This window comes from Simochromis diagramma, unplaced genomic scaffold (genome assembly GCF_900408965.1).
Source record: "Simochromis diagramma unplaced genomic scaffold, fSimDia1.1 OVJJ01000545.1, whole genome shotgun sequence".
Lineage (NCBI taxonomy): Eukaryota > Metazoa > Chordata > Actinopteri > Cichliformes > Cichlidae > Simochromis > Simochromis diagramma.
In genome coordinates this window covers 5,745,854-5,770,400 of record NW_024387371.1, presented here as the reverse complement: position 1 = coordinate 5,770,400, position 24,547 = coordinate 5,745,854, and the positions used below count along the sequence as shown (strand labels likewise).

The following is a 24,547-nucleotide window of genomic DNA, read 5'->3' as shown; positions in this document are numbered from 1 at the left end:
CCTTGGTAGATCCCGCACTTGATGGTGACTTGTGCTATGGGCTTGGAGTTGGCCTCTAGTGTTGTACGCCACATCCCCATTGAGTTCCTGATGAAGGCTCTTAGGGTCCCATTGATCTTGTACAATTCTAGGCATTCCAGTATCCAGCTGTGGGGCATTGAGTCATAGGCCTTCTTGTAATCAATCCAGGCAGTGCACAGGTTGGTCAGTCTGGTCTTGCAGTCTCGGCTGACTGTTCTGTCTACCAGTAGCTGGTGTTTTGCGCCTCTGGTATTCTTGCCAATTCCTTTCTGTGTCCCGCTCATGTATTGACCCATGTGCCTGTTCATCTTAGCCGATATGATGCCTGACAGGAGCTTCCACGTGGTGCTGAGGCAGGTTATTGGTCGGTAGTTGGAGGGGACCGGTCCCTTCTTGGGGGTCCTTGGGGATCAGGACCGTCCGACCTTCGGTTAGCCATTCCGGGTGTCTCTCGTTAACTAGCAGCTGGTTCATTTGTGCTGCCAGACGCTCGTGGAGTGCAGTCAGCTTCTTTAGCCAGTAGGCGTGAACCATGTCGGGCCCTGGTGCTGTCCAACTCTTCATACTGGAGACCCTTTCTTGGATATCTGCCACTGTGATGGTTACTGGACCCTGTTCAGGGAGGTCGCTGTGGTCTGCCCTCAGATCCACTAGCCACTGAGCATTGCCGTTATGGGTTGCGTCCTTCTCCCCTATGCTCTTCCAGTATTGCTCCGTCTCCAGCCTTGGTGGTGCTGTTCTCTTATTATTGTTCCCTTGCCACTGAGAGTACACCTTTGCTGGTTCTGTGGAGAACAGCTGGTTTATTCTCCTGCCTTCTATCTCTCTGGTGTACCTCCTCAAGCGGCTGGCCAAGGCTGTGAGTCTTTGCTTGGCAGTTTCCAAGGCCTCAGGTATGGACAGCTTGCTGTATTTCTTAGGCACCTTATTTGTCGCACCTTTCTGCAACTCCGTTAGTTGGCTAACCTCCCTCCGTGCTACTTTGATCTTTCCCTCTAGCCTCCTTCTCCATGGAGGGTACTGCCCCTTGTGGCTGTTCAACTTGTAGCCAAGCATCTCACTGATCACTGCTGCCGTATTGTAGACCAGCTTGTTAGTGTCGGTAATTGTGGTTGTAGGTATTGCCCGTAGTGCTGCATTAACATCATCTAGCAGACCTTCTGAGGGTACTTCACGTAATCTTGGTAACCGGCTACGGGGGATGCAGGTTTCAAGCTTGGCCATGATCCTATTTTTCAGGTCAGTTCCTCTCGCACTCAACGATCCTTCTCCTATCGCACTTGGGGCTATGTACCCAATCTCGGGTGGGGGTGATGATATCTCCCCCCTGACCTGGCGTCCTGACTCCTCCTTGCCGTAGCATTTGTGTTGTACCTCGTCAATCTCTAGCTGTGAGAGCAGTCCCTTCTTTCGAATGTTGGAACACTGAGCTACTAGTTGTTTCGCCGTCATTGTGGATGTTGGGTATCGAAGAATCCATAGGTCCCTCATCCTATTCATGTAGCCCCTTCCGCCGGGGTTACTTGCGTAGTAGCATTCCAACAACGCCCTGTTTTCATCTCTTGCCCACCGATGCCTTCTTGTTCCAGTAGCCCACTTTTCGTCAGGGTGCCCTGGTTCCTCAACACCTGACGCGGACCTTGTTGATCCGGGCGACGTCCGAGCCGGCATGCCGTCATATTTATCTGTCTCGCTCATGTCTGCGGTAGGCTTGCTTAGCATAGGGGGTCTAGCCTTAGGACCCTTACTGGATACAGACGCCCCAGGCAAGAATCGAACTTGCGATCCTCTGTTCCAAAGGCGTGTAGTCTAACCACTACGATATATATATATATATATATATATATATATATATATATATATATATATATATATATATATATATATATATATATATATATATATATAGATATATATATATATATATATATATATATATATATATATATATATATATATATATATATATATATATATATATATATATATATATAAATGATAGGTTCTGTGTTCATTTAAAGACCACTGCCTTGTTAAATCTGTTTTATTTTGAGATTTTTGCATGTAACTCTTTCCTCTTTCCTCTTTATTTTGGCTGCACTAATAAAATTAAAACAAATCTGTCAATAATTAAGTGCTTAGGGTTAAAAAGTTTTTGAATACCACTTCACCGTTCATGCCAGAACAGCTGCTGAACCTTGCACACTTTTGTTATTAATGATTGAGAACAAAGCCACAGTTAAAGTAATATTTCAACCACTCACCTGTTCTTGAGGGCATTGAAGGATCTGTAAAGAACATCATCATTCCACTCGTACATTGTTATCTCATTTGAGGGGCTGATTACAGAGAAGGCGTAGATCAGGTGTGTGCACAGGTTGGGGTCTACATTTTCAGGAATGTATCTCCCAGCACCCGGTCTGTATTGGGACCAGTTGGTGAAGTAGCATGCCAGTTTGGTTGAAGACACTTTTGCAAAGGGGAGAATTTTTTTTTCTCATTTTAAGTCATGTAATTCAGAAACACGTGTCAGTAATACATATAGATGATCAATACATACCAACTTGAAGACAAATCAAAAGGGACCAACCTGGAAAAACAAATATATTAGTTATTATTTTGCAGAATTTTACACTTTTGAATCAATTAGTAACTGAAATAATGATGATTTATTTACCAGCCAAGATTGTTACTTGAGCCATGTTGAATCAGTTGATCCTTTTTCTATCTGCAACATGTGATCTGCAACACCAACAAATAGTTATTTACGATAATTATTCAAAATTTCATGAATCACTGTAAGACTGATTTTGACAGAATCAAACTAACTCTGCGTTCTACAGCTAATTCTTCTGTGAACTGTTGCTACGCATATTAAAGTCACGAAAACCTTCTTGCGCTGATGATTAACTTTTCACAGGTAGTTTGACACAAATACTCCAGGGAGTCCTTTTTATAGTTCCGATAGGGCAGGGACAAAGGCTGTGTGCCAACAAAATGTAATAAATGCATCAGTCATAAGATGACTGCTTATAGCTTTTATTACCTGATAAATCTGACCCCAAATTTCTTCAACCTGCTACAGTGAAATCACCGCAGGTCATTTCCTACTGATAAGAGGACCTGATAACATTGTGAGCTGATGCATCGTATTTTACAGAACATCATGATCATACTGGTTTCCATAGTAATGTCTCGATAAACAGCTAACAACAAACTTCAAAGTGGTCTTTCGTTTAGTTACACACTGTTGCTTCGTGTTATGCTGCAAATAAATTAGCGCTGCAGCTTTGTATCACTTTTGTAAACAATGAGATTATTAATGATGAGATTATTTTATGAAGTAATTGATTAAATAATTGGTGCTTTATTTAATAATTTGGATCATTTGGTCGATAAAAAATAGTTTGTTGGTGTTTATTTGCAATTACAAATAATCAGTCCGAAACCCAAAGATGATCATTTTTCTGTAATTTTTTCATGATAAACACGTAATCACCTTTATAAATAATGAGATGTAATTGATAAAATAATTGATAATAGAGGTTTAATTAATGATTTGGATCATTGTTGTAGTTGTTCAGTTGTTGTTCAGTTGTTGGCGTTTATCAGTCCCAAGCTTAAAGATGAACATTTTCCTATCATAGTTTTCAGAAGGATAAGAACAACAAGAGAGACAGTTTCAGGATATTATTAGATGTTTTTCCTCTCACAGAAAAACAAAAGAAAAACAAAACAACAGCTTATTATTTTTCTTTAATCTCAACATATATTTTTCTAAATAAAAAACGTAAAGTAAATTGATAAGCTCAGTGAATGTTATTATATGATACATGATTAAAAACCTCCAAAGGATTAATTTTTATCTAGTTTTGGAACCTTCTGATCCAAATCTAACATCTTTGATAAAGTAAAGTTCATTTTTAACATTGTTTTTCTTTCAGCTCTCTCATAGTCTTGAACCCTTTAACATTACCAGCTAACCCCTAGGTATGCTTGATTGGAGGGGCATGACAACGATAACTCAGAGCTATAGCAGATAAACCAGAAAGATTTTAGATAACATATCGTTTTGTCTTTAAGTTAATCCCCAATGGTGTAATGATGGATTACAGTGAACCTGCCACATCGGAGTGAATTGTCCAAGGTTCAGGGGAATTAAAGTGTTTTTATCTTTTTAGTGCAATTTGTAATTAACAGTCTCTTTCAATTCGATTTTTCGTAATTTTAACACCATCATTGAGCCTTAAAACGACCTCAAGTGAACAAGAACACATGATATAATATATGAAGTCAATATTTATTTAACAAAAATCAAGCCAAAATGCAGAAGCAGTGTATGAAAGATTAATTAGATTCTAGATTCACCTTTAGGAGCAATAACGTAGTAATGTTTTTCTGTATGACTTTCAGTCATGTAGCCTCTCACATCATTGTGGTGGAATTTTAACCCACTCTTTTTTTAGTGTTGCTTAAGTTCAGTTCACTTTCCTGTTTGTCATAGCATTTGGATTAAGCTGGAGGCTGGACTTTGGACCATTGCAACACGTTCATTCTGTTGTTTTTCAGTCATTCTGTTGTAAATTTCATGGTGTACATTGCCTGTTGCATGACCCAATTTTGACAAAGTTTAAGCTGACTGGGAAGACCACCAACTGTCATGAATGTTTTCCACTTGTGAAACATCCTTGTGGACAGTTAGAATGATAGATTACACTTCACTTGTTTGGAAATCTTGATGTAACCCTTCCAAGACTGGACAGTAACAACTGCTTCTTCAAGATCACTGTTAATAATCTTCCTCTCTGGCACCTTTTATAGAGGTGGTCATGATCATGATGATTGTTTTTATCTTATATTTTTATCTTACGTATATATATATCTATCTATATATATCTATCTATATATATATCTAAAACACCCAGCACGCCCCTGCGGGCGGTTTATCCTTCAAGCTCGGGTCCTCTACCAGAGGCCTGGGAGCTTGAGGGTCCTGCGCAGTATCTTAGCTATATATATATATATATATATATATATATATATATATATATATATATATATATATATATATATATATATATATATGTACTTATCTCATGTGACTGTAACATCTGGACATGTGTGCGTTATTCATGTTCTTTCCACTCTGCAAGAACATGACTAAACATTATTTTGTGGTCATGTGTTACAGTGGTTAACCCTAAATTGATGTTAAAAGCTAACTCTAAGAATGATAATAAAAGAAAGTTTTGGGTATCCCTTTAAAATTCCAAGATACAGAAGCTGGTTTCAATATTTAGTCATATGAAACATCCTAGAAATACTTTCACTTTATTTAAAATCAGATATAACAGTCTTAATACAGAGGTGGCATTAGTAGTCAAAAAAAAAAAAACTGCTGTTACATAAATATTAATCATTTTTACTGTGAGTGAAATTAGGAGACCGGTTCATGTGTGACCTCTGATTTTATAGTTGATTTATGGCTCACAATTGATTCCTCAAATGGTTTGACATCTTGTTTCATACATAATCAGATTTTAAACTGACAAATGAATTGTTAGTCCATGGAGAGATTTTATTTTCCTTTATTTGTAGTTCCCTTTTTGTGGCACAGTTGCGGACACGATAACCTCCATGTCTGTGTGGGTTATCTCTGGGTAGTCTGGCTTCCTCCCATAGTCCTAAGACAGGCATGAGGTTAGGATTTTTTATTATCTAAATTGCCCATAGGTATGAATGTGACTAGTTGTCTGTCCTGCATTTTAGCCTTGTGACAGATTGGGCACCTGTTCAGAGTATAGCCCACCTGTCACCCTAGGACAGCTGGAATAGGTTTTAGCCCCCTTGGCGACTGTGAATTGGATAAGCAGAAAAAAATTGAATTGATAGATGGTTCCCCTTCAGGTGAAAGTAGGATACTTCCCTTCTATGAAACTGCAAGTATTCAAAAATAATAGATTTCTTGAAATTAGCAGGAAAAAAAAATGATAGAACCAATCTAGATCAGTCCTTGTAACCATTTTTATCAACATGATAAACTGTTCCACTTCCATCTCCTGTGATCCGCAGCAAGTGTCTCTTTCCTAATAGGATAACTGAACAGTGTATATTTGTATTTTACAAAAGAGATAAAAGCTTTGTTTAAAAAGAAAATCACATCTCTATAGAAAAATTATTCCAACTTTTCTACATTTTATTCCATAAATGCCTGAAAGTTGTGCTGTCTGCAAGGATAGGGAGGGCTTAAACAGCACTTTACTCTCAAGCTGTGTCCTGCTGACAAATAAAAGTTCCTCCAGGTTCTAAATTGAAGGTGGAGGATGCAGGGATAGTGAAACCACATGACAAATAGCTCTGTTTATTTCAGAAGCACAGTCTGACATCTGAGTGTTAAGCCAGGGAGTAGATGGTATTTATTGGTGAGTGCAGCTCCAGACTTCCACCAAAGTCCAACTCCCTGACGTCTCTCCTGGTTCCTGTGTACTGGCCAATGAATGAGCCATCTTCATTGAATGGTATCTCGCCCCCTTCTCCATATTCCACCAGACTGTCATCGCTGTCTGATCGCTTCATCATTGCCTCAATAGATGGCTGACCTCTTTGAAGCCCTCGTTCCTCTTCTCTACAAAAAACAATGAAGGAATGAATGATTAAAAAATAAATAAAAACTCAAGATATTATGGAAAACATAAAAAAATAAAATGATTCAATCTTATTATAAAGTAGTTGTAAAGAATTTGCAGTACTAAATGATCATACCTGCGAGGGTAGGGGAGAGTGGACACACGTGCTATTCTAAAATATGAAAAGAATTCAGTGTGTCAGAGGACTGACTACATATTGCAAGTACAAATACAGTTTTTGCAGCTTCACAAATCTGTAGCATCTTTCCAGGATCGCACAGGTATAAATACAAAGTGTCAATATTTGTTTTTTTTCATACCTTTCAAGGGACCTTTGAAAAAGAAAAGGATTGAGGTTTTGGAGGGGAAGGGTTTAGATAGAAAAGGCAGAGTAAAAAAAAGAAAAACACAGATTAATGTAATTATGATCAAAGAGTTATTATAAATCAAATGAAAATAAGATTTGAACCTGTGCATTGTGATGCTAAAATCTAATCAAAATTAAAGATACCCAATGGAGTTTTAAATCAACATTAAAGTTATAAAGAAATAATGGTATATAAGTATTTAGTTCCCTGCTGTTCCACTGATCACATACATGCAGAAGGAGGGTGCAATGTGCTAGCAAAATAAAATGTTACGTGTAACGTGTTTATGATGGACACTGGAACAGCAGTTCCACGGGGCAGCTTTAATTTATGAAACCAAGAGAAAAATGCACAGGAGCAAATAGATAATAGGTAAACAAATAGGTTGTTTTTATCTAATTTTTCAGGGTTTCAAAGTTTTAATTTTAGTTATAGTTTTCAACAGTGATAGTGTGGTGCAGTGTTACAGTATAACAATAACAAACATAATACACATCTTCCTTGTCGAGTATTATTACTGTGCAATTACAAAATAAATTATAGTACATGACTTTGGTAAGATAATATTATTTACTGATTTGAGGTGTTGTTAAATCACAACTTCCCTCAGGGAGAAGCAGTAAAAGTTTTTGTTAGTGTGTGAATTTAAAAATTCATTCATTTTCCAGAGAAGGTAAAACTTACCGATAATCAAATGATCCCTCCTGATCTTTGTCATCCACCGGCTCCAGTGAAATGTCCTTTTTATCCCGTACTGAAATAGTACCAATGAGCTTTATTAACACCATGGAGCCTGAATATGATTATAACTAACAATTTTTTGATAATTTGTATTTCTTTTTTAAAAATAAGTTAATTGTTTGTTTTATACTGTATTAAAATTTGGTAAAACATCCCAAACGAAATTCTGTTCAACCTACACTACAAAATGTAAGGCCTTAAAGTTTTTCTACAGCTACAGTTAGGCACCACCACCCTACCTGGGTATTTTCCTCCTCTGCTCCGCTTGATGAAACAGACGATGAGAAGGATGAGCACGATGAGAGCCACAGCGCACATTATCCCAATGAACCAGCCCTGAGTGGTGATATCCACCTGATCCTGAGCATAAACTGAGACACGCAAGGGCACACATCATTAAGTAAACCAACGTGAACATAGTCATTTAGTGTTTATTTTATTTGTCTGAGTAGGTGGCTCTAAAGTGTTGTGATTTACACATTTGCTGGGCATGTGCTGAGCTACTTGCTGTGACCCCTTGTGACAATGGAGCAGCTTTAAGCAGTTTTAGCTGAAGAAAGGACTTAATTACTCTCTGTAGTGTAGTGGGGTGATTCCTCTGTATGCCATTCGCCTATCCCTAGGCGAGTTCGTGCTGCCACAGAAAATCTGTATCGAGTGTATCGGTCATATCGGCGGATTGAGAAGCTTGTCACATTAGGAGGAAGCTCTTCAACTCGCAGCTCCTCTCCCCTGGTGGCGTTCACTGTGGAGAGAGTGGGCATTTCCTTTTATAGGGAGAACTGTTGATACTGGTGCTGAGCTATTAACTACCTCCCCTACTCAGAGAGTGACTATGCAAGTGTTCATAAGAACGTGCTTTAGTCATATTCTGATCTTTGAGTGCTTATTTAAGAGCACTGTTGAGTTACATAGATGAGGACCTTTGCCAGCTTTACTAGAATAATCAGGTTCCTGTTCTTTCAGAGTGTTTTCAGCTCATACCTGTCTGGTACTTGAGGGAATACCCAGTAATTATGCCATTGGGCTCTGCTGGCAGGCCCCAGTCAACATAAATACTGTCCAGATGTCGCTGTTGGATCCTGAAGGATCTAGGAGCAGATGGTACTACAGGAGAGAACACAGCAGCAGATGATAAACATACCGGGGGGAGGAAAAACACATTAATTTGTGAATTGCTTGTGATTGATAGAGGCTAATCTCTAAAATTATTGTTTTGTTGACAAAGTGGTAACACTTTTACCTCCTTCAGGTGTTGAGAAATGTATGTTATTACTTGGCGGCCCTTCGTATCGACTGTTTGCCACAACTATGTACATTTTGTAGTTGCTGTAGGGAATAAGCTCATCAAGGACCCCAGAGGGGTCTGGGCCATTGATAGGAAATTCTTTGGACTTCATCCCTCTGTCAACCCAATGCCACCTCAGCTGGCTGCTGTCCCTCCAGTAGTAGACCTGAGAGACGAGAGACAACACACATTTTAGATCTTCTGCTCTCCAAACAAGCAATCGAGTACTCACGTTACATAGCAACATGAAACTCAGTAATCTTTCTACTGTATGATTTTATCAACCTAAGCTTGATTTCCTCTTAAGATGGCAAAAGCAGATAAAACAATGACAGACCAATTAAGCCAGAGTTTCTTTTACATGAGGGTAAAGGTTTTTTTTTCCTTGAAATTAGCTGAAAAGATAGATAAGTTCATACATAAAAAATTATATTATTATTCAGAATTTCAGTAATATCTAATGTATAGTGTAACTGATTAATTACTGGATGGTCAGGCCCACTATTTAATATATAATGTGGTTGCTGCAAGCTGCTCTCCCGGTGTACTGATAATACAGTGAAAAATGACATTTTAGAAATTAAATGATAAAGCAACAGCTCAAAATGTAATTTAACTGAATGGCAATTATGGAAAATGCAGAATGGGTTAACTGGGTTAGCTTAAAAACTGTTTTGCATTTGATTCTTTTAGATGTATAGTATATAACTTTTCACACAGAGCACACTCTGAGACTTCTTTCTCAGCTGGTATTAATGTTTTAGACACCATTATATCAAATGAAACCTGGTATATTTTAGTCTTTTGATTGCGTTCATCACCAGCTGTATTTCTTTAAATTAAAATGATTAAATGCCCTTAGTTTTGAATGTCAATAAATAAAAATGTAGTGCAAATTTACTGTCCATTATCAAATGCTGAATTCACCTTGTATTCTTTCAGTTCTCCCATAATTGTGTCACTTGTCACTGGATCCCAGTGTAGAGTCACCTGAGTGCTCTCGATGTCGGACACTCTCAGGTTCAGGGGTGCTGTTGTTGGGCCTTGGGGAAAACAGAGATGGCACTGAATTTCGTCTTTGCTATCAGTGAGCATAAAACATGTAATGACAAAAACCGTTTTCCTCCGAAATTATTCATGATTCCCTGCTTTTGTCTCACCAGGAATACTTGGATGTAAACTGACCTCATTATTTGAGATTCTGCCCATGTTAATACTGAACACCCACCATTATTGTAAATTGAATATCAGCTGACAGCCAGTCTGACAAAAAACTAAATGCTAAAAATTAATCAGGGGAACAGTCTGGCTTTAGATGGTGCTTTATACCAAATTAAAGAAAGTCTATCTATAGAACAGTTTGTAATCTCTAATGTAGTGAAGCAGAGAATCTACCGAAGTACAATGAAGTTCACCAACATGTATTGATTTCCTTCCAAAATTCCTACTCCTTACTATGTTATGATAAAAAGAAATGTAGGTACGTACGGCCTTCACCAGAATAACCAATGACAACAGAAGACTCTGGTCCCAGCCCAAAGTCATTCACTGCCTGGACTTTGATATCATAAGGAGTAAAGGTATCCGCATCATAGATGTAATATTTTAGCCACTTAGTGGTTGCATTCTTCCACTCCTCTCGAGAATCTCTCCTTCTCCACCAGACCAGATACTTTAGATGGGGTCCATTCCACTCTCTGTAGGTTAGAGGCTAAAAGCATGTTTTTATAAAATTAGAAAGCTTTATTGTGCGAAGATATGTGAAGATATTAGTGATAAATAAAAGAAGGATTATGTAAGTTCTGATTACCTCCCAGCTGATTTCCATGTTATTTCTCCATGTACCAACGCCTTTTAAATTCTTTGGGATTATATCTGGAGCTGTGCAAAAAAATGAACACAATTTTGAAAAACTGTTTTTGATTCAGAGAGATACATTTACTACAGTTGAAACATAAGCTAGCTAGCTAATGAAACCTAGCTTAGCATAAAGATCAGAAGTTCGGAGTTGGGAGGTGCCTGGTTTTGCAAAACATCTAAAAGCTTATTTCTGGGACTTTTAGTGATTAACTTATTACTTGTCATTTATTTACTCAAAAGGAAAAATAACTGCAAAAGTAACAAATCTTTTTTATCACTCGAGAACAAGACCCTGAGATACATAAACTCCTCCACTTGGGGCAGGAACTCGTCCCTGACCCGGAGTGGGCACTCCACCCTTTTCCGGCTGAGGACCATGGCCTCAGATTTGGAGGTGCTGCGAACCGTTCCAAGGCGAGCTGGAGGCCATCACCCGATGAAGCCAACAGAACCACATCATCTGCAAAAAGCAGAGAGGAGATCCTGAGACCACCCAAGTGAAAGCCTTCCTCCACTTTGCTACACCTAGAAAATCTGTCCATAAAAATTATGAACAGAATTGGTGACAAATGGCAGCCCTGGCGGAACCCTTCACCCACTAGGAACGAGTCTGAATATTGCCGGCTATGCGGACCAAGCTCTTGCAACGGTTGTATAAGGATTGAATGGCCCGTAGCAATGGGCCAGACACCCCATACTCCTGGAGCACCCCCCGAGGGACACGGTTGAATGCCTTCTCCAAGTCCACAAAACACATGTAGACTGGTTGAGTCCCACAGGCTAACCAAGCCCGATAGGACTCCTTCTTCAGCTTGGTGGCTCCCCTCACCTCTGGGGTCCACCGTTTGGTTCGGGGATTACCACCACAACAGGCACCAAGTACCTTGCAGCTGCGGATCAGTGCAGCGGCTTCAGCAATGGAGGTGCTGAACATGGTCCATTCGGACTCAATGTCCTCAGTCTCCGTCGGAATGCTGTTGAAGCTCTGCCGGAGGTGTGAATTGAAGATCTCGCGGACTGGGGCCTCTGCTAGATGTTCCCAGCACACCCTCACTGTATGTTTAGGCACGCCAGGTCTGTCCACCGTCCTCCCTCGCCACCTGATCCAACTCACCACCAGGTGGTGATCAGTTGACAGCTCAGCCCCTCCCTTTTCCCGAGTGTCCAAAACACATGTCCTCAGGTCTGGCGATACGATTACAAAATCGATCATCGACCTGTGGCCTAGAGTGTCGTGGTGCCACGTGCACTTATGGACACTCTTATGATCGAACATGGTGTTCGTTATGGCCAAACTGTGGTTTGCATAGAAGTCCAATAACAAAACACCGCTCGGGTTCAGATCCAGGAGGCTGTTCCTCCCAATCACGCCCTTCCAAGTCTCACTGTCATTGCCCACGTGAGCATTGAAGTCTCCCAGTAGGACAACGGAGTCCCCAGGAGGAGCACCCTCCAGTGCCCCACCCAGGGACTCCAAAAAGGCTGGGTACTCTGAACTGCTGCTCGGCGCATAAGTGCCGACGGCGGTCAAGACCCGTTCCCTGACCCGAAGGCGAAGGGAACGAACCCTCTCATCCACTGGGGAGAAACCCAAACATACCAAGCCCAAGGGGAACCACGATACCCACCCCAGCCCGCCTCCTCTCACCAGGGGCAACTCCAGACTGAGACAGAGTCCAGCCCCTCTCCAGGAGGCTGGTTCCAGAGCCCAGGCCATGCGTTGAGGTGAGGTCACACACTATCTCAGGCTTCCTTCCCCACCAGAGAGGTGACATTCCATGTCCCAATTGCCAGTCTTGGTAGCCAGGACCTTCGCTCCTGGCTCCTGCCCAGCTCACATTGCACCCGACTCCTACGGTGCCTCCTGCGGGTGGTGGGCCTGCAGGAAGATGGGCCCATGTCCCTTTTTTGGGCTGTGCCTGGCCGGGCCCCATGGACTAAGGCCCGGCCACCAGATGCTTGCCCTCGGGCACCCTCCCCGGGCCCGGCTAAAGGGCGGGGCCCCGGTGACCCTATCCCGGGCAGGGTGAACTGTTCCCTCGATGGTCTTTTCATAGGGGTCTTCTGAATTGCTTTTTGTCTGGTCCCTCACCCAGGACCAATTTGCCATGGGAGACCCTACTAGGGGGCAAAAGCCCCCAGACAACATAGCCCCTGGGATCCCTGGGACACAAACCCCTCCACCATGATAAGGTAGCGATTCGTGGAGTAATGATTCAAATCTGTAAAACATGGTGGAGACTCTGTCATGGTTTGGTCCTGCATTTCAGTCAGCAGTGTTGGAGATCTTGTCATGATTGATGGAATTATGATAGCATAAATGTAATGACAGATGAGCTACCGTATAATCTGGAAAGCATTTGATTGGCAATGGCTTCATTTTTTTAGCAACGCCAATGATCTCAAACACACAACCAGTGCACTAAAAGCATACCTGGATAGTAAAACACACAATGGAACACTTCAGCCATGGATTGGCCTCCCCAGAGCCTGGAAAGCTACATTATTGAAGCTTGTAGGGATCTTCTTGACAGAAAAATAAAAAACTGCAAATATCCAAAAAGAGCTTTTTGGATGTCCCGCAAGAAGCCCTGAGAACTATTCTAGAAGATTTCCTATAGAAATTACATTAAAGCTTGCCTAAGAGAGTTCAGGCTTTGTTAAATAATAAAGGTGGTCATACCAAATACTAACTTTGAAGCTCATTAGACTTGTACAAACTTTGTTTTTGCCTCATATACTGTATTTCCACACATTTACAATTTTCCTAGCAAATTATAAAGAAATAAGAGGTACTTCAAAACTTTTGCACAACATTGTCATATATCCCAGTCTTTACTCTGAGTATTTATTGTCCCAAACAAAAACATTTGCTAGTATGACACCCACGTGCACCGCTGGTCTGAAAACGCTTAGATGGACGACTAGGGCGACTAGCTCCAATTTCGTTAATAGCGATGACTCTGAACTCATAGTACGTAAAAGGTATGAGATGCAAAATGACAGAGTTGAGGTTCCCTGGGTACGTTGAAAGATTTCTCCACTTTCCAGGCAACCAATCATCGTCGTCATATTGCACTAAGAACTCTGCGAGAGAACAAAGAATGCAAAAGCAACCAAAATGCTAGTCAATACAGCAAAAGAGTCCTCAAAAATGGTAATAATATTTTGTGTTTACTTTTGTAATTTTTTGAGTTTTCATCTTTTACCTGTTATGGGGCTGTGGTTGCTATCTCCAGGAACCCAGCTCAGTCTTACAGTACGTTCATATGGATCAGATAACTCCAAGTTAGTGGGAGGATTTGGACGGTCTATAAATAAAATAAATACAGAAATAATTAAAAAGACATTTCAGCATGTCATATGGTTGATAAAATATCTTTGGTTTCAGTGTTTCATACCCATCACCATTAGGTGTGCTGAGGCAGATTTCTGTTCAAGCTCACTCTTGATGACACATGTATAATTTCCCTCATCGCCTGTGTTTACATTAGTAATCACTAGATTTGATTCATCCATTGAGATTCTGAGAAATTGAATAAAATTGGTGAGACCTAGAAGCTCATTTGATTACACTGAAACTAATAATATAACCTTAGTTGCACAAACAGGCCTCATATATGTACTCATATATGCATAAATGTACTTTAATTAACAGTAAATAATACACAATAATCCTACCTCCAACCAAGAGTGAGATGCTTTTTGTTTTTCAACCAAGTGGTTGTGATAGGAGTCGTGACATCTGCTGTTACACCACACTCCAGGCGGACATCACTTGCACGCATGACTTTCATACTCTGTGGTCTTGTGACAATTAATATGGGTTCTGCAAACAAAATAAATACAATATTGTACAATGAAAAAAAAATTATGTCAAATTTTATTGCCAATTCAATTATTTTTTATTTTAATGACTCTTCACCTTTGACCTCTACTCTGACTTGATCCTCATCTCTCCCTGCAATGTTGCTGACTACACACACGTAAGTTCCTTGGTCTTCTATCTTGATATGTTTGATCTCCAGAGTCCCATTGCTGTGGGTTTTAAAACGATTTCCTTCAAGATTTCCTTGCCCATATTTGGACCTGTGTAAGAAGAAGCATGGACATATGTTAAGACACACACTTACTGTGAGTGGATTTATAAATCATAACAGTGTCACACGCCATCTTACCATCTCAACTCAGGCACTGGAGAACCAAAGTACTGGCAATCTAAAAAGGCACGACTACCCTCAGTCACTTTGATGAATTCATTTCTTGCCCCAAGGATTCGTGGCGTTGCATCTATGGGAAAAGGGAGCAACTGCAGCATCATCAGTGATTATTTGACTTCAATATGCACCCAGTATACTCTCCCATGATATAAAAAAAGCAAATTTGACCTAAACAATGCATCATGGCAAGGACATGAGCGGTAGAAAAACATGTGTTATTTCTACCTCAGATAGGGAATGTCGGGCCAAAATCTGATTATTTAATTAAACCCTCATCTGTAAGAACTGAACTACATAATTTCTTAAGTAATTTGCCATTGTTGATAGATGTGCATGGTTGATTTTTTTACTCTTTATTATCCTAAGCCTATACTGAACTGCAAATCTTTAAACCTGATACACATAAAAACTCAATGTTACGTCAAAACTATCGGCAGCGAAATTAAAGGATTATTATTTAAATGTAATATTTACTATATAAAATATGGAACTGTGACTGCCTATTGTGCTTAATAAATTGACCTATTACATTTTCAAATGTAGTTTTGAGTAAAGAAAGTTAAAAAAAAATGCTAACAAACAGTTTCACTCTCCTAAAGAGTAACTTTTCAAATGAGTAATTATAAATCGGTGTAAAGCAGGGGTCTCAAACTTAAATGAGCTGTGGGCCACTGCTGGCACTGTCATCTCATTGGAGGGCCACTTTAGTGTTCAAGTAGCACAGAAAAAAAAACAAGAAAACACCCATAAATATTTGCAAAAATCTAGCGTTTTGTTTGTTTTTTTAAAATATTGTATAACGAGACAAAATTGCAAACGTGAACTCTTTTTTTTTTCTCACTCTTAACTAAATGAAGCCTTTTATTGAACTATCAAATTAACACACTGGTACTGGTCTTTCTGGCCAGATATGTAGCAGCACTTCTGCTATAATTTTGTTCACATTTAACAAAATAAAAATGCAGACATAAGTGTACACATTCGTTTTCTTTAAAAATAACTCTGTTTTAATTAATGTTATGAATGACAGTGGCTGGTAACTTACGTAGCACATTAATAAATGCATTGGCCAATAAGTAGCCATACTGATTTGAAGCATTGCATTGGTAGACAGCAGTGTTTTCAGTTGTTACACTGCGGAAGATTAGCGTTTCTCCTGAAACCTGTCTGTTAGGCAGTGGTGTAGCAGCTGAAAAAAACCCCACCAAAAAGGAAAAATAAAAGTTAGGCACAATATTTTTTTATTCATTTTTATGCCTTTTAGACAAGATCTCCTAAAACATACTTTCAATCGGTTCTCCGTTAATGAACCAGCTGATTGTGGGACGAGGAGCCCCATCAGCGCGACACACCAACCGTCCATTTTCCTCTGGTGCCAAAATCAGGTTGGTGGGTTTTTCCAACCAGAAAGGAGTCGCTGTCAAAGAGAAAATATGTTATTAGTTTGGATTATAATGATCAGTCCAAACATAAAATACTCTATGTTTCTGAAGAACTCACCTTTGACCCTGACAGTTATTGTGTGCTCAGCGTAGCCTAACCTATTTTTAGCAGTGCAGGTGTATTCACCTGCATCTTCAAAAGATGCTTTTGGGATTTGAATCATTTTGTTGAAGTTCTTCACTTTCATGCGAGATGCCACTTGCAAGTCCTCTCCATCCTTGGCCCAGGTAATGTGAGGAGTTGGCCTTAATAATGACAAACAAGGCTTTACACAGGATAACTTTCATGAATTCAAGGTGAAAATACTTACACTAAACACAAAATAAACTGTTGTATAATCATTTGTGGCATAAACTTGAAATTACAAATTTTTTTGTGTGTGTGATCCTTATTGAAGACTCACATTCCTGCAGCAATGCACTCCAGGAGCAGCTCCTCCCCCTGCAGGACCAATATTGAGCTTGATGAGCCTGTAGGAGACAGCCAGGTGGGAGCAGCCTCAACCACTGCATGAGCTTTGGAGAAAAATAACCAGAAAATCCCCGTCAAACACCTCAAACATTGAGTCATCACACTCCTCATCCACAACAGCAAGTATAAAAGATTAATAATTAACATTTCAGCCTTGTGGCACACGGGCACCTACTCAACCAGTGAGCTAAACTAGCTCCAAAAGGAATAGGATTTTAATTTGTCATGTGCTGGTAGTGATTATATTTAGTGGCATCTTCCTGTGTTTCAAGCAACATATGCTAACATCCCAACTTGTTATTTGATTCATTTTTGTCTACTGCATTTATTAATGTGCTGTGCCTGTACTCTATGTTTGGTCAACGTCTGAGATGTACCTGTGCTATTTGCATGTTATGTGTAAAGGGCTGGGTGGGTGCCTATAAAGTGGCTTCAAACAGTGACAAATGGTAGAAAGGTGATCTGGAATAAGAGCAAAATGACAAGACACAGGGCAAAATAGTATTGTGGGAGACCTCACCCCCTCCATGGGCTGTATCACTAACAGATAGAGGAAGTGGCTGACATCCTACCAGGCAGTCTAAAGGACAGCACAGAGACTCTGCCTAAGCACCAGATCCATACAGGATCCAGTTTGCAGATAGTGCAAAAATGCTATGTCCAGCACATAGTAGCAGGCTGTACGATGCAAACTTGGACAGCATACAGTATCATGTGATCATGATTATGTAGTTGAATATCTCCAGTCCTGATGGGAGACACCTCTAAAGATGGTTAAGAAAAACAGGGGTAAGGTTCTACAGAAGTTCAGCTTCCAGACAGTTTCTGGCAAACCAGTCTGAAATACTAGTGGTTGACTAGAACCCAAAGATAGCAGCTCTGATAGATAAACTAATACCAGCCAACAGCCACATTAAAGGATTAGCACAATGGAACTAAGAAGTACCAAGAGCTGAGATATTAAAAGGAGCAGATGTGGAGGATAAAGTCCAGAAGGGTCCCAGTAGTAGACCCATGTAATAGGACTATTAGGTGCTGTGAAAGGGAAACTGGAAGAGTGGCTCCAGCTGATTTCAGGATTAGATATTGTGCAGAACCTCCAAACTGAAAAGCCTTGAGGATGTAGGACATTTAGAAATAATTATGAACACAGTTATACTCACTCGTAAGCACCTTCACAACTACAGGCATCTTCTGCTGGATGACATTTTTGTACGGGAATCGGGCATTACAGCAGTAATCAGCAACAGAGTCATTGAACAACACATTAGAGAAATATAGATCTCCATTGACTCCCATGGAAACCCTGCGGTCCTGCCGCACAGGCTGCATGGTGGGGAAAGCTGTCTGAATGGGCCAGTTGAAAGGTCTCGCATATGAACCTGAAATGAAGGACAGAGTTAAAAATTCCTTATTCACATTGCTTTAGAAGTGTAATGCCAATGGTGGCCCTGAAAAGTAAAATGCACCGCAACCCAAGAAAATGTCATCAAATGGACAAATGCATCAAAAGTGCACAAAATACAACAGAAGTAGAAAAAAAGTCACGGTGGAAGCCTCAATGCAACACAACAGATGTAGAAAAACACCACAAAAGCTCATAAAACACAATAGAAGTTATTTAGGTGAGACAGTAGCCTGATGGTGTCATGGTACTGAGACCCAGTGGTGTGTGTATTTTAGTTTTATTTCGTGGATTATTGTATTTTTCCCTGTCTCCCGTTTTATTCTGAAAGAGTCTGCGGTGTTTTTGTGATTGTGTTTAGCTTCATGTCCCTGTGAGTCATTATGCTTAATTTCAGTCAGCTGTTTCCCCATGTGTTCTCACTTCCCCTGATCAGCTCCTGTGTATTTAAGTCTTCTGTTTTCTGTGTTTCATTGTCAGGTTGTCTGTTATTCTCTCCACAGTTTTCATAGTCTGTCATATTGTTCACAGTTTTTTCATAGTGTTCTTAGTTTTTTTTTTTTAATAGTTTCTTGTCTGCTGCTGTTTTTTCAGCCAAAATAAAGGCTCGTTTTGTGTTAGAACCTGCAACTCCTCTGTCAGCTTCTGCTTTTGGGTCCTGTTTCTAAAACACCGGCGCAACCCACTGTGACAGATGGAACTAGTTAAAAGTGCACAAATAATAGCAAACATGCATTTACAGTATTATATGAATCATGCGATTAGAACACACAAAACTTTGCATCTTCATTTCCCTCACAACACAGATCAATCCTGCAGTTCTTCTCAGTGCATATCAGCGCAATCTGAAGCTGTTACATCATGCTATTATCTCCCTCTATTCTATTTTCATTATGTTTTATTCCACTTTTGTTGTGTTTTAAGTGCTTTCGTAGCATTATTCTTTTTGCTGATGTTTTCTTAGGTTGCAGTGCATTTGACCTCTTAGGGCCAACATAGATACCACATGATCAAAATCTTCCTGTTTTTGCTCATTTGACCCTAGACTTGATCTAGCATTTCATTTGGTATCAGACACTTACAACTGGACATCCAGTATGTTTCAGGTTTAAGTGGGCCAGGTGGAGGGTCACAGGACAGGACAAGTGGTAAGCCAGCACTCACCACCACAGGCTCCACAATCTCTCTTGGCCACACAGGGGGTCCTGCACAAATAGAATCAAACTCCTCTCAGCTGCAAAGTTTGCTTAACACTGCTCATTAAATACTGGCTGATGCTGGATGTTTTGGCCCCATGCCAATTACTGGTATACTTGGTAATATTTAATATACATATTGTTGTTTTGGGTCTTGGATCTTCTGGTTTTCTGTGTTTCTAGTTGTATTTTAAGTTTAAATTTAATTTAATAAATGGAAAAGACCATAGCAAATTATTCTTTAAACAATGAAAGCCTTTTGGGATGGAAACAGTTTGTTGTCATTTATTTATACATCCCAGATATTTTTAACCAATACACTGAAGTCATTGTATATCTTTTTCACTGCTAGATTCAGACAAACTTACTGTATAATTGTAGTATGATCTTGTGGGAGTATGCAGATCCATACTGGTTGGAGGCAATGCACTGATACTCTGCCTCATACTTTTCTGGATTGTTCCGGGCATAGATATCCAGAGTCCCTGAGCGCCTGCGCATTGACACCTGAGAGTCACGTGCCACATTGAAATACTTCCCATTACGCCTCCATGAGAAACTTCATAAATGAGCAAATGAAAAAACGCCGGGGAAAAAAAATCAGTGGTTTGCCAATCTAAGTTTAAAAAAAAAAATCAGTTCAGTGGATTATTTATGTCTTACATAGGATGAGGGTTTCCTTTGGCTTCACACTCTATTACCATGGTCCCTTTGGGGTCAACAATGTGCTCTTTCATTGACTGCTTTATGATAGTAGGGGGTTGTCTGACTGCAGGCAGAGAAATAAAGTCAGTTTAAGAAGTAATGTGAAAACACAATTCATAGACATAAATTTACAACTAGCCAATGGTCTTAAGATATTCGCTTACCTTCGAGAGGGACGTTCAAAGCCCCAACACTCTGCCATAAAAGTAGCAGCAGCGCTGGTTTGACCAGTGTCCCCATCTTTATATTTCATTTAGTCCAGAATTGATTGTGGTCACCTATTTTTCTACTCCTAGTTTGAACGAAAAGTAACACAAGACATCTAGAAGACATTACATCTTGAACAAATTATAAAGTGAAGAAAACATTTTACTCATAGTTCACAATCTAAACTGTACCTAAGCAAATATACTTTACAATTTTCCTGTGACAAATGATAGCTGTATATTGTAGTTATTATGAGTGGCGCTTGAGGTGCAGTTATGAGATTTTTTAAAAAGTATGGAAATAAGACAAACATAATTTTTGCTACACAGTTTTGTATTTTTCTTGTTTGCGTGAAATACTGCATAATCTGACAGTCAGATATTACATATCTGAAACATGTGACAATTGAGTCTAAGCATAATAGGGTGGGAACAACTGGTTTACTATAAAACAATGTAGTATTAAAATCTATTAGCATTAAACTGTTTTCTTTTTAAGGAAAAATCTTGTAGATGTAGAAAGTAAAATATTTCCCATTGAAAACCTAAAAAAAGTGACATAAAATTGCAGTATACGTGATGTGTATTTGTACTTAGAAACACTTGTTTAGAAGCTGCTGCTGTGTTAGATTTACTAACAGAATATTTTCACAACTGCGAGCAAACTACACAAACAACACAATCTGTGGTTATTAAGCTGTCTACAAGTGACTGCCTCCCACATATGTAAATGAATCCTCCGAATGCCTGACAAGAATAAATTGCGGTTAAGTTCATGTTGAAGGTCGAATACAATTAATCTGTCAGTGTGAACAAAAACCAATTCATTCGATGCCTCTATTTAAAACTGTTTGCTATTAATATGTAATGAACTGTGGAATGTGTCAGGACTTCGAAACAAAAAAGTTATGTGAACCTACCTCACTTGTGCCAAATCAGGGTTTTCTCCTCCCCATCTCTGTTACTTTCACACAGCAACAATAATCCAATGACTTCAGGAAATTATTCTTGTTCGTGCAGTGTAGAAATTAATACTCCAGCCCTTCAAATATCAGGTCAAGAACCCTAGAGGAGTTCATACACATCAGTAATTGAGTTTCTGTCCGTCACTGCCACTTACACTCTGCCCACCCATCTCATGAATAATGAATGAGCACCACACAACACCTCCACCTCACCCACTTCACTGCTCTGACCAGGCTGTCATAATGCTGAACACTTCATCAACGTGGTCACAAAACTAATTTTGCACAATAAATAAATTGAAGTTCAAAGAATAACTTTTAAAAAATGACTATATCAAGAGAGGCTTGTTACATGGTTGAGCATATTTTGGCAGCACCTGTATTTTCTTCAGCTGAAAAATGTTTGCTTGATCCGGTGTGAGCAAAATCTGTTTAGTAAAAATGAGGCTGGACCACATGAAAGCAGAGAACAACCCAGATTCTGTACAGTTTGCATTCTTGCTGGTTATGATGACATCAAAATGTGGGCTTTATTGTTGAATGCAGAGAACTGGGAAGCAGAGCATGAAAGCAATATCTGTTTCCAGTGTATGAATACTGCATCTGGCACATCTCGTATCACATGACATCCTGACAAAGGCAATTGAAACAAGACTAATGTTTTGTTTTTGTTTTTTTGTTTTTCAAAATACCAATTATGATTTGATTGACTTTTTTGTGAAAGAGAGTTTTCTACACTCAGTCATTCACACTCATTGGAAAGCAGGAAAAGGTCATTACCATTCATCTGAGAAAATCCTACGGGGTAGGCGGAGAGCAGTTTTCTTTTCTAGAAGGTGCCAAAGATGCAGGAGAAGCTGTATTTGTGTTAGACAAAAGCCATCTCACGGCTGTTGACAGTGTCCTGACCTGTGTAGGCTTTCAGGCATTCACATGCTGCACGTACAGACCAGCACCGACTGGATAGAACAATAGCTCGGTGTTGAGGTGGGGTAATATGAGGTGGCACTGCAACCTAAGGATTAAAATAAAAGTATAGTCAAAATTTGTATTTCCAAATCTTTAAAACTAAATATTATGATTAAGTAGTGCTTTATCATGGTAATAGATTTCTTTTCTTTCTTTTTTTTACTGAATAAAAAGAATTCAGAGAAGAGAGAATATCAGTGCATCTACAATGGACACCATTACAATCCTCCATTAACATCAGAAACACATCTTGACTTGGCTCACATAGGACACAAAAGCACAAGGGGTGTGTTAAGCATTTTCCCCCCATAGATTGGACTGAAGCAGGCCTGAAAGTGAGCCGTGATCAGTGCCATGCACCAGATTGCATGGCACTGAGGCAGACGAGGCCAGCTCGGTGACGACAAAAAGGTCTCTATGCTCATAGGTCCCCTTTGGCACGAGTGCCCAGGGCTCGGGTAAGAGCAGATGGCATGTGAGAGGGAGTGTTCAACCACACAAGATGCTTGTTCAGAGTCAGAGCACCTATCGTTTGCGCTTTGACGTCACTGCATCAGAGAGAGCAGAAGAATAGGATGGAAAGAAACTTCTGTTGAGCAGGACACTGTGCGAAATTACATCATCACCACTGTGCAGCCAAAACAATACTGCCTCACTGAGCTGAATACTCATTTTATAGTTTGATGAGCGCAAACTGTAACAACATTTCTCCCCCAAAAATGTCAATGTGGAAAAAATGCATACACTTTATTAGGAAAAAGTGCTCAGTTGAATGAACTACAATCTAATATCTCTATTTTTTTTTTTAAATATTTGTATGACTATACATGTTACCATATTTTAAATACATGAAAGGATCTAAATGTTTAACATCTTATGGCCGGATGCACACATATTTTAATATTTAAAAGGTATCAGCTACTGTACCTTAGCTGTCATTTTGCACTGAATACAAAGTACATGGGGGTATGCATAGATGTTATAAATTTTACTAACTAAACTACAAATGTCACTTTCATGGGACAAAGTCAGTGGCCATCTGTACAAAATCTCTGTGTGTCAATTAATCTTGAAAATTGTGGCACATTTCCATAGATATTTCAAAAGATGGACCTGATAGTGGTGTTAGAGGAAAAGCCAAAGGATTACATAAGTCATATGGATTTGTTCCTGGGACATCGTGCATGAACACCGAATCCACCTCATGTTATAACATCATCGCTCCAAAAATTATGCTAATGCATATCAGTTCTCTAAATGTCAGGCGCAGGAACTGCACAACATAGTGCTCACTCTCACATAAATCTGCTGATGCATTTGTCGACCAGCCCCACATCTCAGTTCACACTATGACATCATTAAGACTTCCTTGAAAGACAGATGCAAGGAATAACACACTCATTTGCCCAACAAGACACTTGATGCTAATCTAAAGTTTTCTAATGTTCTTTATAACACCACATATACTGTAGTCCTAATTACAGTTGGTAAATGTGTAGTGTCCTACCTTTAAGTCTTTTTTGGTCTTTGGTTGCTTCTTCCACTTCGTGTTCAGCTGAAAGCAGATCCCTACCTTTTCCCGATCTTCTGTCACAGCAACATGTCCACACTGTGCCTTACCTCTCCAGCAACATCTGAGTATAGTACAATTTTTTTATTCCATTATGTTAAAAAAGGTGACAGAGCCTGGCAAGGGAGTCTGATTCGGATGGCTGTCCTTAGCCTGGGTCACACGCTTGGCGAACAGGCCCTGAGAGCTTGTTATAATAAATCCATTGTGAAATCCACACATAAATATAACGTCATCTTCATTGTGATGGGTGGGAAGTTAAAACAGAACTGCTATATCATGCACCAGCTCATAGATTAGGTTTTGGGGGCATCCAGCCAGCATCTATTAAAAATAATTTAAAGCTTTGTAAGAGGTGATATTTTTTCTTTTGTCTGTGCTGATTCTGATTTTGAGATAGATGGTAGATGGGGGGGTGGGTCATTGACCTTGTATCTTCACACTGGCTGGCACGAATACACACTCTCTCTTAGACAAAGCGTTTCTGTCTGAA

At 39.7% G+C, this 24,547-nt stretch overlaps 3 protein-coding genes across 5 annotated transcripts in view; all 3 read right to left on the bottom strand.

The window, feature by feature from the left end:
- Positions 1-3,513, bottom strand: part of LOC120719074 (acidic mammalian chitinase-like) — an 11,290-nt gene extending 7,777 nt beyond the window's left edge. The window contains exons 1-3 of the mRNA XM_040007954.1: positions 2,699-3,513; positions 2,582-2,611; positions 2,286-2,490 (exon numbers count right to left, since the gene is read on the bottom strand). Of these exons, the coding sequence (XP_039863888.1) occupies positions 2,286-2,490; positions 2,582-2,611; positions 2,699-2,723 (260 nt within the window). The 5' untranslated portion in view covers positions 2,724-3,513. The remainder of the gene's footprint in view (positions 1-2,285; positions 2,491-2,581; positions 2,612-2,698) is intronic.
- Positions 1-9,830, bottom strand: part of LOC120719071 (chitotriosidase-1-like) — a 22,980-nt gene extending 13,150 nt beyond the window's left edge. Inside the window, exon 1 of the mRNA XM_040007950.1 lies at positions 9,763-9,830. Coding sequence (XP_039863884.1) covers positions 9,763-9,815 — 53 coding nt within the window. The 5' untranslated portion in view covers positions 9,816-9,830. The remainder of the gene's footprint in view (positions 1-9,762) is intronic.
- Positions 5,330-24,547, bottom strand: nfascb (neurofascin homolog (chicken) b). Of its 3 annotated transcripts, XM_040007944.1 has the most exons (29): positions 23,992-24,547; positions 22,296-22,530; positions 21,471-21,615; positions 20,509-20,636; positions 20,303-20,408; positions 20,008-20,198; positions 19,526-19,648; positions 18,202-18,420; positions 16,971-17,082; positions 16,625-16,812; positions 16,410-16,541; positions 16,170-16,313; positions 15,083-15,194; positions 14,830-14,993; positions 14,586-14,733; positions 14,306-14,430; positions 14,114-14,215; positions 13,794-13,991; positions 10,855-10,925; positions 10,533-10,755; positions 9,972-10,087; positions 9,000-9,210; positions 8,741-8,863; positions 8,328-8,501; positions 7,996-8,127; positions 7,700-7,769; positions 6,968-6,979; positions 6,784-6,819; positions 5,330-6,646 (listed from the first exon to the last, which is right to left on the bottom strand). In XM_040007944.1, exons 4-29 carry the CDS (start codon positions 20,582-20,584, stop codon positions 6,415-6,417), a joined length of 3,540 nt encoding a protein of 1,179 aa, XP_039863878.1. In that variant the 5' UTR covers positions 20,585-20,636; positions 21,471-21,615; positions 22,296-22,530; positions 23,992-24,547; the 3' UTR covers positions 5,330-6,414. The 3 variants fall into 3 exon arrangements, with proteins under 3 accessions (XP_039863878.1, XP_039863879.1, XP_039863880.1); XM_040007945.1 differs by lacking the exon at positions 23,992-24,547 and having other exon boundaries at positions 20,509-20,666; positions 22,296-23,888; XM_040007946.1 differs by lacking the exon at positions 23,992-24,547 and having other exon boundaries at positions 22,425-23,888.